Here is a 19,212-nt window from a genome sequence, read left to right as displayed (position 1 = left end):
AAAAGTGAAGATAACATTCAACGGCAATTCGATATGATGGACCGCTTTGTCAACCAAACTAACTTAAACATGGCAACAATTAGAACGGAAATGCAGATTCTCTCCGCTACTACCTATTTGAACTCGGCATCATTGACTGTGTATCTCCTCATCAACAGCTTAAAGACTTTCCAAAACATGCTGTTCAATTCGCTTACAAACGTCTACCAAGGACATATAGATGTGCATCTGATATCTCCAGCTCATCTTATACAGCAATTGAACGAAATATCCGGGAGAATTCCGAAAGACTTATGGCAGGTAATGACCTGTAGAAAACTACAAAGAAGATATAAAGGATATCTACACGTTGATATATGTGACGAAGCGAAAACACCAGTAGAACCAACTTTGCTTTTAATTTTGATTAATTTCAATTTTAAGTAATTTTTTTGTGAAAAGTCATTTTATACTTATTTTTACTTTTACCTTTATATTTTAACTTTTATATTTCTTTACATTTATACTCAAGCTAATGAACTATTTCATTTATTGTTAATTGATATTTTTATTGTTTTTTTTGGGTTGCCAAGATGTACGGTTTGTACATACCTAACTTAACCTAACCTAACGTTGACGCGCCGTGTCGTCATTGTGGTGTCAAATTATTTTATTATATTCCAGTTTAGCAGTGCACTTAGCAACGCGTACTTGTTAACACGCTAACATTTGTGAACTTACATAATAAAGGTGCTCAAACAACATACTCTTTTCGAACTCTACAAAACTTCCCCTTGGACCCCTACAGTATTGTTTTACCAAATAAAGTTTATTTCTTTCTTTCTTCCACAGCATATTGTAGTGTGGTATTATAGAGCCATCTAATATAAATTTGAAGATTCATAATAGAGCAGACGTTTTCATAAATGCAGTGCATTTTGTGGAAAATACGAATCCGACGATGCGGCATGAAGAATTTCGGTGAATAATTTCTGTTACATTTAGTGAGAAGAACGATTCAATTTAGTGTAAAGCAAACTGTGATGGAGTCTAATTTACATTTAAATATGTTTTATTACTCCCCCAATTTTAATGTACCAAATGCAACTTAATTCTTTATTCGATCCAGTCTGTGATAATTTGTTACCGATCACGATAACAGCAAAACGTACTCGTATTCACTTAAACGTCAAACGGCTTTTGGAGATTTGATCAATCGGAATGCGTTTCACGTTGGTTTAACATTTGATGAGAATACCATTTTGTTATTTGACAGGAGCTGAGACACTAGATCAAACAATGAACAAAGCTGCATCAAAATAAGATAATTGGGGTACAGTATAAAAACGGCACAATATTAAACTATAGTGTCAAATTCCTTTATGGTGCGCACACCTTGGTGTACGGTGTAAACTCCGAGTGTAGTGCATGGTGGCGTGTTGGTGCGTGGCACGATACTGACCATTCTTGTCCATGGCCAGGAGGTTCTGGCCTCGTTTGAGGTGTATCCGCAGCTGGAAGAACGCGTGCTGTCGGAGCTGCTGCTCTCGTAACTTCTGGCCTTCGTCTGGCTCCTGGAAAATATTTTATTTTAGCAACTGACTTGGACTAGTTTGTGCTAGGCCTTAAATTACTTAACGAGCACATAATATTATAATATAGCTAATTTGTCGTCACTGATTCCTATTACAAAGACGAAAAGTGAAAACATAAGAAAAGATAAAATAAGGGGCAAACGAGCAAACGGGTCACCGCTCTACCATGAGTTTAAAGCTATAGTATTTATCGATACTCAATACCGACTACGTAAATATTATTAAGCATGCCCATTTTAAGTCCGCAAGTGACCGTTAGAGGCGCTGTAAAATTTGCCATACTTACTAAATTTTTACGTAGTCGGTATCGAGTATCGATAAAAACTATAGCTTCAAACTCATGGTAGAGCTACTGATGGAAAGCAACTACCGTCGCCCATGGACACTCGCAACATCTATACATCTATACATCTATACATCTTCTATACATATAAATAGAGTGTCTGTTTGTAATATTGAAAGAACCGTTTTTTTACTACATGCACATGAATCTATATACGCCACGTACACCAAAACAATATTTTTTACAATTTTTGTCTGTATGTCTGTCTGTCTGTTTGTTCCGGCTAATCTCTGAAACGGCTGGAGCTATTTTGCCGTGACTTTTTTTGGTAGATAGCTGATGTAGTAAGATATAACTTAGGCTACTTTTTAACCGACTTCCAAAAAGGTTATATTTTACTTTTTCATTTTTGTTAGCGGACTATCCATCTTTGTTATATTATGTTGACGCGGACGAAGTCGCGGGCAACAGCTAGTCAGAAATACATTTGGTCATTTAGGGTAGTAGTTAGCCTTTAGATTTTAGAACAATTATTTTTGTTTTCAACAATGAGTGTCATCCAACTTCGTGTTAATATATATATATAAATAAATTTTTCTTAGCTTTTATCGTACCTACGTATTTAGAGTGTCAACCGCCTATTTGATTGCATGGACTTATAAACCATCTCATGCACACCTTAATTTTAACCATGTCAAGCTGGCTAAAAGATTAGATTCATCGTCTCTGGCCTGTACAATATATATACAGGCCTGGCTAGAATATGTAATTCGGTCATTTGGATAAAAAACGTATTTAAATATAGTTCTATGCACATAATACATATATGTATAGCAATTCAATTTGGTGGTTCGTTCTTTGATTTTATTTTATTTTTCTATAAATAGTCCACTCCAAGGTGAAATTTGGAAGCAACATGTGACAGAGGACAATCCGTACTATAACAAAGGTCGTAGGTCGGTCTGTTTGTTTGTCCATTAAAAATGTATCTACGTCCTGCAAGGTACACCGACGGCCGGCCAGCGGCGCTGGTTTATTCATTTCCCCAGCGACCTTTCAAAATGGCCGCAGCGTCTTTATTGACAAACCTATTATGAACTTTTTAGCGGAACTATAAAGCACTCGTTATCTGCTACTCAGTTAAGAGTTTTGCAGGAATTTGTGACTGTCATAAATTATTTATTACTATGGATTGTAATAACAGGTAAGTATTGACCTAACACGGTCAAATATAGTTATACAGTGTTTTGTTCCTGTCACACAAGTGACATTTTTAATTGGATTGAAGAAGACAAAACACTGTATAACTATTCAAAGCTTATACAGCGTTTATTAGTAAGGGTAGTAGTAAGTAGAGGTGTGGAGGCTACACTTATACCCCCTTACTAATAAACGTTGTATAAGCTTTTAATAGTTATACAGTGTTTAGTTCTTGTCACACAAGTGACATTTTTAATTGGATTGAAGAAGACAAAACACTGTATAACTATTCAAAGCTTATACAGCGTTTATTAGTAAAGCAGCCTCCATACGTTGGCCGTGTTTGCCGAACAGAAGAGGCGGGGCTATACTAAAGAAAGAGATTGAATTATTTGCGTCTTTCTTTCTGGTATAGCGCCGTCCCCTTCTGTTCGGCAAACACGGCCAACGTGTGGAGGCTGCTTAAGGGGGTTAGTGTTTGTTGTATGTCACAATAGTAGACATGGATTCTGAGCTTTTTGACTCGAGTTTCAGCCTCAGAAACTAGGTCTATCATTCAGTTACGCCGATATCCAAAACTACTGTTTAAAAACTCTTTATGGACGTAACTATTTTTCAACACAAAATATGTGGGAGAGCCATGTTTCGGCACGAATGGGCCGGCTCGACCGGATAAATACCACGTTCTCACAGAAAACCGGCGTGAAACAGCGCTTGCGCTGTGTTTCGCCGAGTGAGTGAGTTTACCGGAGGCCCAATCCCCTAACCCCTACCCTATTCCCTTCCCTACCCTCAACTATTCCCTTCCCTTACCTTCCCTACCCTCCCCTATTACCCTATTCCCTCTTAAAAGGCCGGCAACGCACTTGCAGCTCTTCTGATGCTGCGAGTGTCCATGGGCGACGGAAGTTGCTTTCCATCAGGTGACCCGTTTGCTCGTTTGCCCCCTTATTTCATAAAAAAAAAAATGTGATTTATTTGGGATCGATAGTACCCGAAAAAATATAGCATTTTGATAAACCTAAATAATCTAAAAACACTATAATTATTAAAATATTAAAAAAATCTGATAACATTTACACATTCTAAAATTGTCAGCCCTAAACCAAGGCCTACTATGTATCACCCGGGCATTAATAATTAGCCCAGGCCGTTTATTTTCCTCATCCCTCGACGATATCACAATTTATCTAATCTCTTTGTTTCATTACACTGTACGCACATTAATCTGTACAGACTACAGACCCATGGGAATAACCTTATGTGGGAATAACCAATACCCGTAAAGAAATTAGCAACGGTCCAAGGAATGGCTGAAATTGTTTTTGAAATACGAACTTTCTTTTTTTTTATTCGGTGAGCGTGACAGCCATAAACTTATGGTGACAGCTTATTTATGAGCAGGGGGGTGAGCTAAGATCTTTTCTTTGTCGCTTCTTTATAGAATCGCCGATCAAAATGAATGGAATTGACATAAGACGAGTCGAACGTCAACGTCATATTAACGAACACTTATGTAATTCCATACATTTTGATTGGCGATTCTATAACGAAGCGATAACGAAAAAATTTCGGCTAAATGGCCAGGAGTATCCTGTGGTTCGTTCGAAACAGAAAGTATTTGAGTAGATATGTTTGGTGCTTTATACCACTGAGTAATAAATGCCTACATATTAACGCTGCGTTTTTAAGGGAAGCAGACCTTTAAAGTTATTCACTGTACAAATATTGCTATTTTAATGGGCTATTATTATTTGCTACTAAGTTTGTAACTATTGCTTTTGCAGTTTCGCATACTATTCAAAGGGATATTAATTTTTCTCGATCACTTGTATGAGTGCCTGCCCCTTTTTTTGTAAAAGGGGTACCTCTTTTTGTTGCTTCTATGTATATTATCCTTCTTTCCTAGTTACAAGGCATAATATTTACCAGTTGCAGCAGCTCTGGTGGCACGCCGCGCCCGTGCGCCGGCGTCCCGGACGTCGACGGCGCCGGATCCAACGACGGCTGACGGACCACCGACACATCTACAGACAAACATAATATTATGATCATAATGTAAATATATTTGTGTGTATCAATTATTAGTACCTGGATGACCGAGCTTTGCTCGGTATAGCAAACACTCATGATTGACTTCGTGTTACTTAATAATGCCATCTGCTGGTCGTTAAAACAATAAGTTGCTCGCAAAATAGTATTATTATTCGCCAATAGATGTCAGGAAGAGTCATATTTTTCAGTTTATCGATTATCGATAAAACACGAATAAAAAGACATTTTCTGAAAATGATTCCTAGCTAGATCGATCTATCGCCCCCGAAACCCCCTATATACTAAATTTCATGAAAATCGTTGGAGCCGATTCCGAGATTCCAATTATATATATATATTTATATATATATATATATATATATATATATATATATATATATATATATATATATATATATATATATATATATATATATATATATATATATATATATATATATATATACATATATATATATATATATATATATATATATATATATATATATATATATATATATATATACAAGAATTGCTCGTTTAAGATATTTTTATAAGCTCGTTTAGAAATATACGATAAGATAAGATAATATCAAACATAAAAAAATAATACACCGGTTTCGGTGTAGGTGTATGCGATTCCGAGTTTTTAGAATGACCGTATACGGTTTTTACTTTTTAAAGGGTCAAAATGCAACTTATTTTTATTTCATAATTTACATTAAAAAAGGTTTCATTAAAAAAACACTTACTCAGCAGTAATTTTATAGTGCCCAAGTGTGTGATAAGTACACAAGAGCACTCTCTATACCATTACTCTCATAACCCAGTGGGACGGATGACAGACACGGCGAGAGATCAGGTGCAGGACCGACGCATCTTTCATAACAGACAATCAGGTGATCTTCATTTTCCTAACTAAACTTGGAAATAACGCGTTTTCAACTCGGGAATCGGACCCATAACCTCCGAGTCAAGAGCCATGCTCTAAACCACTACACAACACCATGGAGGCATCAACATACAGCAATAGTTGATTTTAGAATTGCTATGAATAGAGATCTAAGAATAAATGTCGCGAACCTACTACCTCCAGTCTACTCTTCCCTGCACCCTTTTTTGCCTTGTATGAAATTGCGTATTACAAGCTCCGCATAAAATACCAGTTTACATAATATGCTACGTGTAATTTAAAAAATTCAATGTGTCTACTTTTGTTGGAAATAATATTCAGATAGAATGAAAAAAATATCTGTACTGTGAACAAAGGTAATAGTCACAGAAAGCTTAGTTCTTGTATTAAATATTCATTCGATAGTCTCGAAATGTAATGAGTAATTCATTTAAAAATTTGAATACAAATAATAATATTTTTTTGCCTTGCCTTATTTTTTCAGTCTTAGGATCTTTTCAATTAAAAAATATTATATAACTGAAATATCATTCTATTAGGAAGGTTTAGCTTTCAGTTCAATATTACTAACAAAATTTGTTAAAATTAATCAGATCTTCCGATTTTATATAAAGTGGAATTCCTAGAACAGATTCGGTAAAAGAGCAGGGTCTTGTTAGGCTTTTAAATTACGGTTTTAACCCTAATTTTTCATCCCAAAGCCTACGTTACCCCCAAAAAGATAATTGCAATCCCTGGCTTAACCTTTTTGCTATATTATATAAACTAAAAATAGGTATTTTTTTTATTAAATCAAAGCCTCAAAATAGCACAGCCTTGAATTTTAGATCCGTAATTGTTTTCAAATATCTAAGGTTACATTGAAAAGTATTTCAGTGAGCTATTACAACTTACAAGTATGCCTGTTTTATTAATATTTCAAGAACTTTTATTACTGGGGGAGGCCGATTTCAAGTATCAGTTTCGTAGACGCCAAATAACAACGGGCGCCAAAATGGCGAATGCAAATACAATTCGAGCAAAACAAAATCAAAACATTATTTCTGTTGTATATAAGTAGGCTTCGAGTATTATTTTAGGATTTCGAAGTTATTTCATTTTTTTTAATTTTCGAAGAGCAAGAAATAACTAATAACTAGAACTTGTCTTCACTTTATTTTCCTAGAAAATTTCTAGGTAAGTATGCATATACATATATACATATATTCCTTATTTAATATACATATTCTACTTTAAAGCCTTTATTACAAAACTTCCTTAATATGTTCTGAAATTTAGTAGCAGACTGCGAGAATCTGAAATAATTCTTAACTTGGACTTGCCGGCTGGCTTTCAGCAAACTTTCGCTTCCACATCCGACCTTAGTCTGTTGCTAGATATATCTTAACTGATTCTAGAACTTCCTAGAATACTCACTATCTCGCTTCCAGCCAACTTACGCTTCTACGAATTTAGCCCTACCACCTACTAGCAATAGGATAGGACTTACAATATTTCTAAAACTTCCCAGAACAATCACCATTTCGTTTCCAACAAAATTTGCTTCCACATTCGAATCTCGCTCTAATATTAGTAATATCTAGAGCTAAAACTATTTTAAGAACTTTCTAGACCTCACCGTCTCGTTTCCGCAAACTTTTTCTTCCATAATATTCGAATATTTACTGCCTACTTACTATCTTATATTGTCTAATATCTTAATTATATACAAGACTAGATGACGCCCACAACTCCGTTGCGCCAAAATTTATGTATCGAAGGGGAACCGTACATTTAGGGATAAATACTATCCTATGCCCTTTCCTGGGCTCAAAGTATCTTCTTACCCAGCAAAATCGGTTCAGCGGTTAGGGGTGGAGAGGTAACAGGCAAACACACTTTCGCATTTATATTATTAATATATAAGTATAGATTTCTAGAACTATCCAGAACTTACCGTCTCGCTTCCGAAACAGGCGCATTCTCCGCCACTTCCTCACAGCCACCTTAAGTTTCTTCATCGGCGGGCAGTCGAGAATCACGCGGAGCAGCCTGTACCGCCATAGTATACACATCTACATCTACACCACCTAACACCTCACTAGATTGTTAGTAGGTTTAGTAGGTAGTCCTCATCTACTCTTTAATACTTCACTAGGATATGTTGTAAGTTAAGTAGTTACACTTATTTAAGAGGCATTACATTTTGTTTGTTATAATGGAAACGTATCACATGTAAGTCTACTGATTTTAAGTTTAACTCGCAATAACTTAGCTTAATTTAAGCCTAAATGTATTATTTATATTTATGATTGAAAACTATAATGACTAGTCTACTTTAGTAAAATTCTATATCGAGTTACCTTTGTTATTTTATTATTTTATACACCGAACAACCAATCACATAACTACGCAACAAACTGACAGCATACAGCGCGTACTCTGTCCAAATCCCTAATTACTATATTATTAAAAGTGTAGTGAGCTATATCATGTCCTTATCACACCACTTCCACACGATATTTTGTATCTACATTGTCCTTGCGGTTGTGTTCGTGTGGAAACGCATTCGGTGGTTTGTGTGCTGTATGTATTTGTCAGTTCTCAACGTGAGAAGTTTAACTATAATTTGTATGGGATCAAATTAGCAGTATCTGCTAGTAGTACTGGTAAATATACATGTGTCCCGGTTAAATATACTGAGAAAACATACTTTAGCGGCAAATTAAAGTAACTCAAGAGGCCTAGAGCTCAAAAGATGTCCTTACAACCTCATTCAGATGGAACTACGTTGAAAAAGAAGTGATAATAGGTATACGAACTATTCAATAGGAACTATTGAAACTAAATCGATGTTGTCAGCGTTCGGCAAAAAGCTGAAGATAAACTAATTCATGGTAATTTTTGGATAATTCTGACGCGACAGAACGGAACGTGACTGATAAACCACCGCAGTTATGGTGAGTTATGAAAATGTTATATCTTTAAACGAGCAATTCTTAAAAACACCATAACTGCGGTGGTTTATCAGTCACGTTCCGTTCTGTCGCGTCAGAATTATCCAAAAATTACCATGAATATATATATATATATATATATATATATATATATATTATATATATATATATATATATATATATATATATATATATATATATATATATATATATATATATATATATATATATATATATATATATATATATATATATATATATATATTATATATATAATTGGAATCTCGGAATCGGCTCCAACGATTTTCATGAAATTTAGTATACAGGGGGTTTCGGGGGCGATAAATCGATTTAGCTAGGAATCATTTTTAGAAAATGTCATTTTATTCGTGATTTATTGAATACCGAGCAAAGCTCGGTCAAACAGCTAGTAATAATAATACGTTGTTATTATCCCTACTCCATAAAAAATATTAACCTTTTTGTATGGATGGGAGTTGGGATCGTAATAATTTTATTATTTTACGCAACATAACCTAGTGCACTTTATTCAGTCTTCCGTATGTCACGTCGATCTATATTAATTTCGGATTTCAAACAAACAAAAACGGTATTTTTAATATTATGAAAAATCCCCACCGATAGAACATAGTTTGGCATCAGTATTTAAAACTGTATGGAAGTGCGCATATTACAACGATACCGAGTCGGCCGATAATTAAAAAAAAATTATTTTTTTTTAAATTTTGCTTTGCTTATTACAAAAACATTTCGAGGAATAAGGTCAGTGATCGTTTTTCTGTATATAAACGAATAAAATACCCATTAGTTACTTATATTTTTGAAAAAATATGTTTAACCTTAGTTTGACCTTCAATGGCGTTAAATTAGCAATAAATTCGACCAACATTACATTTCGAACTTTTGGTAAGCTTCTCGTATCAGCTTTCACATAATGAGAACTTGCATTTGACGAACCAGCCATCATAAATAAGATTGAAAGGAAAACATACTGCAGAGGTCAATTGGCCGCCGATGATGACGTCAGAGCGAAACTTTAAAAATTTATTGAGAAAAAACTAGCCAATGAATTTCAAAATTATTTAATTTATATTCTTAAAATACCCTATTTTAACAAAAAAAATAATAAAAAGTACGTGTGATTTTTTTGGACAAAGCCCATTAAGTTTAATGGGCTATACGATTGCCTTCAAACGTAACCATCGGCAAACTGTCGGCCGATGCTAAATCAGTACGACGTTCTTCCACGCGCGCCGATTGTTTGGTCGGCCGACTCGGCAGAAATTCGAATCGTGTGAAATCTATCATTCCAAAATCTATCGCTGTGAATGGAATCGTGCGAGAACAGTCGGCCGACTGTTGTCTAGTATGATATAATATATAGTGCACTCAACAATAATCCAACTGTTTAGTTAGCGTAGTGTGCGCGCTAACAGCCCAACCCGACCAAACTATCGGCCAATAGAAAGTCTGCCGTCTGCGGGGGCTCTAAAAGATAAAAGTCGGCAAATCGTAGAGTGCTACGCCGAGCCTCTACGCTGTACGGAGCAGCGTAGCGATCGTAGTAGGCATTTTGGACATAATTTTAGGTGATTTTAGATTGGTTTTTAGCTTACGATAAGCAAGTTAATAAATCCTGTCATTGATTTCTTCATAACAACAATTATTAATGTCAGTAATCCTTATTTAAAAAAAAACTACTGCATTTATAAGGTCTGACGAAGATTATGTATTCAACAGTGATTTTTGTAAAAAAATCTACACGTGAGCTTCCGTAAAAAACTTTGGAAACCGTAAAAAACATTTGAAATGTTTCATATAAAATTATAAGGCTCTTTTCCTACTTATCACAAAATTACCTATAAACGCATCTCGTTGAGGCAGTGAATTAAAAGGACGACCTTGACTCATCTGGAATGTTTCCAGGAACTAGACGGGAAATAGATCTGGAATTACGCATTCCAGTTCTACACGGAATCGAGAAATGTCTAGAATTAAATCTATTTTCTACATACTGGTTTAGGAATGTTGACTTTGATTAATATAGTTAGAGCCACAGTCATAAACAGGTAAACTGAGAGTTTACCTGTTTATGACTTTCTATAGAGGTAAGTACGACCAGCAACTATGGTTCGCGCGGTTACCTTTTTTACCTCTATCGGGGTCATAAACAGGTAAACTTCCAGCTTTTATAAAATGATGAAGGTCTGGCTGTTGTTGGCTCTTGGGCCATAATGTATCATTATAAAAAAAATATGCCTTATGATCGTGCTAAATATATAATAAAATATAATATTAAGTAAATTTTGGTATATTTTATTAGGTGTTGCCCGCCCGTTTAAAATCAAGTCAAAAATTTAAGCGCGCAGAGGTAATAGACAAACAGACAGACAATCACACACTCGCAATTATAATATTACTATTAATTTATAAGCTCTAAGTTTTTCTTTCGAAGGGTCAACATAAGTTTACTTATAAAAATGCATTCTGCTTCTGTACTATGCCTTTTACTGTGTATTACTCCGATAATTTTTTATAGACGCAATTTTAGATTTTCAAGAAGCTATAAATATGAATTTATAAATAGTATTATTAATACCAATCTATTATGATGCGTGAGGCACGAAACCCGTCTTGAAAAATTGATATTGTCACGTATTTTGTAGTCTATATTAGTCTTCATTATCTACTTTGTATTTGTAGAACAAATATTGTCTTATTTATCGCTTTTTAATATCAAATGTAAAGTATCAATTTACTTGTTGGTTTATTACTAAACTTTTTTGTACATCTATACATACATACATATAAATAAAATTGGAGTGTGTGTTTGTAATATTGAAAGAACCGTTTTTTACTAAATGTATATGAATGTTTATAGGGTACGAGTACAGACACCAAAACAACATTTTTTACAATTTTTGTCTGTATGTCTGTCTGTTTGTCTGTTTGTTCCGGCTAATCTTTGAAATGGCTGGAGCGATTTTGACGGGAGTTTTTTAGGCACATAGCTGATGTAGTAAGGAATAACTTAGGCTATTTTTTAAACGACTTCCGAAAAGGAGGAGGATATATTTTACTTTTTTTATAAAGGAACCTTAAAAAGGGGATTTTTTTAATTATCTTTGTTATCACATTTTGCTGACGCGGAATAAGTCGCAGGCAACAGCTAGTTTCACAATAAAATACTTCAAACCACGAGCAAGAAAATATAACATCCTATAAAATGTTAAAAACTGTGTTTTATGACTAGCATCGTGGGTTAGGAACCAAACTGCATCCAACAAGGATTGGAACAACATTAAAAATAAAGCCTTTCCATGCATTGTCGTGTGATTATACACTATATTTTAATAAATAATACAGTATTTTGAGCGAAGTAACGACTCTTTAAATGCTGTAGTGCCAGAGTGTGCGAACTAAAGGCCTACCAACTAAGGCCGGTCACTGCTTTTGCCTAAATAGACATAGATAAAAGCGGCATTGTTGTTGCATTAAAATGGTATTATCAAAGTACTGGACGCACCTCTACAATGTTTTATAATTATACAGTAGAGTTTTTAATATTTTAAACAGGGCGTGGTTCATAATGTGGTTGTTGCATGTTCAGTGCATATTGTGACCGTCGATTCAACAGTTCAACGTCACTATCGGGTGCATAAGTCTATGCATTGTATACTTCAATTATATTTTAAATGTTATTGTAGTCATGACATGCTTTTATGCTTTTAAATCTACTACAATGTCATTAACAGTATTTTTAATAAATAAAATGAAATTCACGTGTCGCGTTGTTTGTAGCTAAACTCCTTCGAAACGGCTGGGCTGATTACGTTGAAATTTTTTGAGCTTATCCTGTTGTTCTGATAATAATCGCCTAACCATCTATTATTCATTCCCAAAATATCGTCGTAGCAAAACAAACAGCGCACAATCGCGCCCTTTTTGGGGTTAGCGTGACATGAACAAAGTCTCTACACTAGTTTTTATTATTCGTAGCTCTACACTCATGACAGCGCGGCGTCTGAAGTGTTCCCATGCCATCTATCTATACATATAATAAAATCGTAGAGGTAAAATTTTTGTACATTGAAAATAAACTTGAAAAACCCAGTCAGGGGCATGTTAGAAGAGTAGTAGAACACATTTTAACTGTTTTTGAAATTTTTGTTTCTCTGTCTGTTTGTCTGTTTGTCTGTTTGTCTGTTTGTACAGGCTAATCTCAGAAACCACTGGACCGATTTCAATTAAATTTGGCATGATGATACCTTATATCCCTGGTCAACATCTAAGATACTTTTTTAACCGACTTTCAAAAAAGGAGGAGTTAATGTTTACTTTGCTGTTTGTGGTCAGATTTTCAAAATTCTTTTTTTGTTGTATAGATTGCCCAAATTTGATACCATGTTTACAATAAAATTGGCCAAGTGCGAGTCGGACTCGCGCACGAAGGGTTCGTTCCGTTAGAGAGAAAAAATAGGTCAAAAGTTGTGTTTTTGTATGAGAGCCCTCCTTAAATTTTAATTATATTGTAATTGTATTATTAATTACTAGCTGTTGCCCGCAACTTCGTCCGCGTGAGTGTATGTTATTAAAATCGAGATTTAGAAAAATAAACACCCATCTACGACTATTTCATTTGGATGTTTGTTACACACGAAATTTTTAATTTACATCAAATTCCCGGGACACTTGAACCTCAGATATTTATCGTGTTGAAAAATCCTTACACCCATCTACGACTATTTCATTTGGATGTTTGTTACACACGAAATTTTTAATTTACATCAAATTCCCGGGACACTTGAACCTCAGATACTTATCGTTTTGAAAAATCCTTACACCCATCTACGACTATTTCATTTGGATGTATGTTACACACGAAATTTTTAATTTACATCAAATTCCCGGGACACTTGAACCTCATATACTTATCGTTTTGAAAAATCCTTACACCCATCTACGACTATTTCATTTGGATGTTTGTTACACACGAAATTTTTAATTTACATCAAATTCCCGGGACACTTGAACCTCATATACTTATCGTTTTGAAAAATCCTTACACCCATCTACGACTATTTCATTTGGATGTATGTTACACACGAAATTTTTAATTTACATCAAATTCCCGGGACACTTGAACCTCATATACTTATCGTTTTGAAAAATCCTTACACCCATCTACGACTATTTCATTTGGATGTATGTTACACACGAAATTTTTAATTTACCTCAAATTCCCAGGAAACTTGAACCTCAGATACTTATCGTTTTGATAAATCCTTTCTTCGAAGGGAAACAAATTGGAATTTGTTGTGTTAGACTGTTGCCAAAGGTTGCCAATAATGATTGTGACAAAAACGCTTGAAGGCATGGATTAAGTCCTATAGCGCTGTCCACGATATCACCATAGTATGCGACATCAGATTTACACTGTAGGTTGTCTAGCATTGTAGTTCTTTCGTCTTGGCAGAAAAAACTCTCCCAGAGAACATGATGAGAGGTTTATTCAAACACAGGTAGCCTTCGGTCGTACATATTCTACCATTTATACCTATGTGCTCGACCGATGACCGACCAACTTAGATCCATAAAGTTTGACTTTAAAATTTCCATAGCCGGTAATGAATTGAGACCATACCTACACATTACACAGTGGTTAATTATATCCATCCAGGGTTTACGAATATTAGGAAAAGATTTAAAGATCGACCTTTGCTATAATTGGTTATCACTTTGGTTGTCGCTGTAAATTTCGAGGAGTTCCTTCAATTCCATTACTTATCAAGTCACCGTTTTTAGGGTTCCGTACCCAAATGGTAAAAACGGGACCCTATTACTAAGACTTCGTTGTCTGTCCGTCTGTCTTCTCCAGGCTGTATCTCAAGAACCTTTATAGCTAGAGTTCAGAAATTTTTACACATTATGTATATCTGTTGCCACTATAACAACAAATACTGAAAACAAAATAAAATAAATATTTAAGGAGGGCTCCCATACAATAAACATGATTTTTTTGGCCTTTTTTGCCCGATATCAATAATAAAAACAGGCAGGCAGTTGAAATTTTCACAGAATCCAGAGGCAAAAAAAACACTCATTGACTTCGTATTACTTGATAACGCCATCTGCTGGTCGTTAAAACAATTAGTTGCTCACAAAATAGTATTATTATTCGCCAATAGATGTCAGGAAGAGTCATATTTTTCATTTTATCGATTATCGATAAAACACGAATAAAAAAACATTTTCTGAAAATGATTCCTAGCTAGATCGATTTATCGCCCCCGAAACCGCCTATATACTAAATTTCATGAAAATCGTTGGAGCCGATTCCGAGATTTCAATTATATACAGTGTGTAACAAAAATAAGTGATAATACTTTAGGGTGTGTACGTGTTCCTTGTAGATAGTGTGTGTAAGTAGCAGCTCTGAAAGACGAATTTTTTTTACACTTTTATATGGGTAAGGGCCCGAGCGTCACGAGTTTCCCCATACAAAAGTGAAAAAAATTTTTGGTCTTTCAGCGCTGCTACTTTCACAGTGAACTCTCTACAAGGAACACGTACACACCCTAAATTATTATCACTTATTTTTGTTACATCCTGTATACACAGGGTGTAACAAAAATAAGTGATAATAGTAGCATCGCTGAAAGACCAAAAATTTTTTTCACTTTTGTATGGGGAAACTCGTGACGCTCGGGCCCTTGCCCATACAAAAATGAAAAAAAAATTTCGTCTTTCAGAGCTGCTATTTTCACAGTGAACTCTCTACAAGGAACACGTACACACCGTAAAGTATTATTTTTGTTACACACTGTATATAATACAAGAATTGCTCGTTTAAAGATATAAGATAAGTTAGCTCGACTCCACCATTCTGAAAGCGGTGACCACTCGCAAACACGCCGCGACTTTCACAACTTACAACCAAAGGAAACTTCTGAAATATTCAACTGCAATTTTCTTTGGGTATTGCCATGATGAGAACCGCAAGACTTCTAAAATTGTATAGAGGTAATGTTTGTATGTACACATATTATGTACACGATATATACACGAAGCTCTGAAACTACTGGGACAACTTTGTAGGCAGATATAGTTAACAGGGAAAACACTTATTTTATCGCAAAAATGTACGGTTCCGGCGAGATTAAGTTTTACAAGTTGAGAGAAATATAAGTGATAAAATAAAATAATAGTAAACCACTTCGCTTCGCCCAAATTCTAATAAGTTCGCAAAAAACCAAGTCACAGACATCCTTAACCCGTTTACTTTTATCTTACGTCCGTAAGATATTTTTTCTCCAAAGAAGTTATGAAAAGCGTAGCTTATAATTTCGTTGTCTTAAATGAAATTACTTTCAAACCTTTGATCTGGCAAATGTATGCAGATGATATGATGATAGCCGAGGCGCGCTAGTTTCGCATAGCTTTCTGCTCTGTATTTTAGTTAAAATATGTAAATAGTATTGCTCGTTTGAGTATGAAAATTATCCAACGTAATATCACTCGATATTATTTTGGATTGGTTGATAATTATTTTGATATTTGGTCAAAAATTGGTCACAAATTGTGGACCCCTTTACCAATAAAGTAAGAAGCAGATAACTTATCCTACCCAACGTAATGTGCGATATTGTCATCATCGACCTAAGAAAAACAATTTCACTATAAATATATGACTTGCATGCTGAGTCTGCCTGCAATTGGGTCTGCACCTTAAGACGCTTTGGTTTTCGCAACTACGTAAAATGGGTTTTTTAAATAATGTTTTTTGTAAAGGAATTGTCATTATTTAAGTATAAAAAAGTACCGTTTTAAAGTTGAGAGAATTTCCTATTATACACGCTTTAAAGTACCGTTTTAAAATTGAGAAAATTCACATCAGTACACAATTTGATAAATTCTGCTCGATAGAAAAAAATCTCAAAGATGACTGTTAAAACGCTGTTTTTCATAATTAAATAATTTTATGGCTAAATTACACACTTTCTAGAAAAAACAAAAAATGTATAACATTTGTCGTAACCTAACCTAAACGATTTGATATATTTGATTTGTGTAATACTAAAAACAAAAGGTTTTTTCTCCTATTTCCTATTATCAAGGCACGCGGCGAGCGCGTAACCGCCACTGTACAAGGCGCGCTGATATGAATGTTATTTTAATGTCCTTTACGTCGATATTCGTACTGACAGACATCAACCCGCTAATTTTAGAGACTACTGGGCCTTAATAAGTTTTGTGCTGTAATATTAATGAAATAAGTTTTTATAAGATGTAGACCTGTTGGCAGACCAAATAAATAAATATAATGTTGTTGTCTTTGTTAACGTTTATGAAATTATTTGACAGAGACAACCTTGATAAGTCCCTTCAGAACTCATCCTAGCTTAGGTATCATAATATACGGTAGTGTCTTAAAAACAGATGCTACCTTTAATATAAAATCCTACTTTATAGGACATGTAAATCACAGGTAATATATTGCTAAAGTCCTGTGTACATCTGATACCTAAGCCTTGAAATTGCCTTAAACTAGGCCGCGTTATAAAAGGTAGTGTTTCAAAATTAATATCTCTTTAATATTACACCATGACTACGAGAGACGGAGAAAATATGCAAAATGTCGCACGATACTTATAAAGATGTTCTATCAAGGGAATACTATGGAACCTAAAAAGTTCATATATTATATAGTGAAAGTCATCACAATAATTAATAATATAACAGGAATAATATGCGGTTCCCAGAAATCTCGCGACGCTATACACTGAGATGCGATTCCGCCTCAGCGAGGTGTTTAATATAATATGTTCTTTTATAAATACGTCACATGTAGTCGGTATTTAAATCTTAACATCGTTGTTTTCCAGTATTTTTAAGTAAAAACGTTTAGATTTTCTTCTAGTAAGTTCATTGTTATGTTATTTTTAAGTTTGTATTCTATTATAGTTAAGACCTTTCTTTCTTGTTACCATCATTTCACTAGTAAATATGCGCTTTATAGAATTATTGATTAGTAGTAGCATCTCCATTATGGGTATCGCAGACAAAATAGATTTTCAATTCTTATGCGGCAGCCGGCTGTCGCTTGAGATTGATAATAATAATAATAGCTTCCACACCGGTTTCGGTGACTTGATTGAAACCAGGCCAGCTACGCAGGAGTAATTTTATAGTGCCCAAGTGTGTGCGCAGTACACAAGAGCACTCTCTATTCCTTTACTCTCATAACCCAGTGGGATGGAAGACCGACACGACCGGTGAGAGATCAGGCGCAGGACCGACTTTTTACATGCCCATCCGACGCATGGATCGTCTTACTTGTCAGACAATCAGGTGATCAGCCTGCATTGTCCTAACCAAACTTAAATATAACATGTTTCCAACGCGGGAATCAAACCCACGCCCTCCGAGTCAAGAGCCGCGCTCTATACCACTAAACTACGTAGGCGTTGGGGATTGATGGGTTAAACATAAATATTATGACATAACTATATTTAAGGCTGTATTAGTAGGGCGCGATAATATGAGTGCTATAACGAGCTAGCGGCAGATTTAGGTTGAATATCGATTCCGCATCCGTCGCTGGCACAGTTGCGCCGGCCGCTGGGAGCAGTACACTTTTAGGAGATCTTGTTCATACATACTAACATAGTAAAATTTTACTATGATACTAATGTAAATATCAATGTGTCCGTGTATAAAATCTACATGATTTAACTGCTGAACCAATTAAGGTGTTTGGTCAAGTTGTTCTTTGAGAAGTAGGAAAGGACACTTAAATAATTCTATGCAAGGACACAAGTTCGGAAGGCCGTACTTTTTTTTTATTTCATCGATTTTAAAATTATTTTTGTAAAAACCAAATACGATTTTCTTTATAAGCGTTATAGCCTATTTTCAGCGTATTATTATAGTATTCTATAATATTAATATAAGTATCTAAATATAAGTAAGTGTGCTACAAATCAAAAACTTTTAGTGCACACCCTAAAAACCCCTTTACTGAATTATTCTTGTTTTCAATTCAATTCAAACCCTATTATAATCCGGTAGATTTAAATCATAAATTGTTGGACGGACAATGAAGCTTGAATGAATGCGGCCGACCGCTATCTCTGACTTCCAGACTCCGAAAGCACTCTTACAAATTGTTTCTCAAACCACTAGTGTCATCAATAGTTTATATTGTACACTAAAACGAATGATATTTTTCGCCTCGTATTTTCGCAGAGC

The 19,212-nt window shown here is 34.8% G+C and overlaps 1 protein-coding gene across 2 annotated transcripts in view; it reads right to left on the bottom strand.

The window, feature by feature from the left end:
• Nucleotides 1-19,212, bottom strand: part of LOC121728414 (multiple C2 and transmembrane domain-containing protein) — a 127,921-nt gene that overhangs the window by 46,296 nt on the left and 62,413 nt on the right. Inside the window, exons 1-3 of one of the 2 annotated variants that reach the window (XM_042116596.1) lie at nucleotides 7,941-8,115; nucleotides 4,987-5,084; nucleotides 1,442-1,553 (exon numbers count right to left, since the gene is read on the bottom strand). In XM_042116596.1, coding sequence (XP_041972530.1) covers nucleotides 1,442-1,553; nucleotides 4,987-5,084; nucleotides 7,941-8,058 — 328 coding nt within the window. In that variant the 5' untranslated portion in view covers nucleotides 8,059-8,115. Of the gene's footprint in view, nucleotides 1-1,441; nucleotides 1,554-4,986; nucleotides 5,085-7,940; nucleotides 8,116-19,212 lie in introns of those variants that run through there. The other variant, XM_042116595.1, reaches the window with a different exon arrangement.

This window comes from Aricia agestis, chromosome 6 (assembly GCF_905147365.1).
Source record: "Aricia agestis chromosome 6, ilAriAges1.1, whole genome shotgun sequence".
Taxonomy (NCBI): domain Eukaryota; kingdom Metazoa; phylum Arthropoda; class Insecta; order Lepidoptera; family Lycaenidae; genus Aricia; species Aricia agestis.
This window is presented reverse-complemented; position numbering and strand designations above follow the sequence as displayed.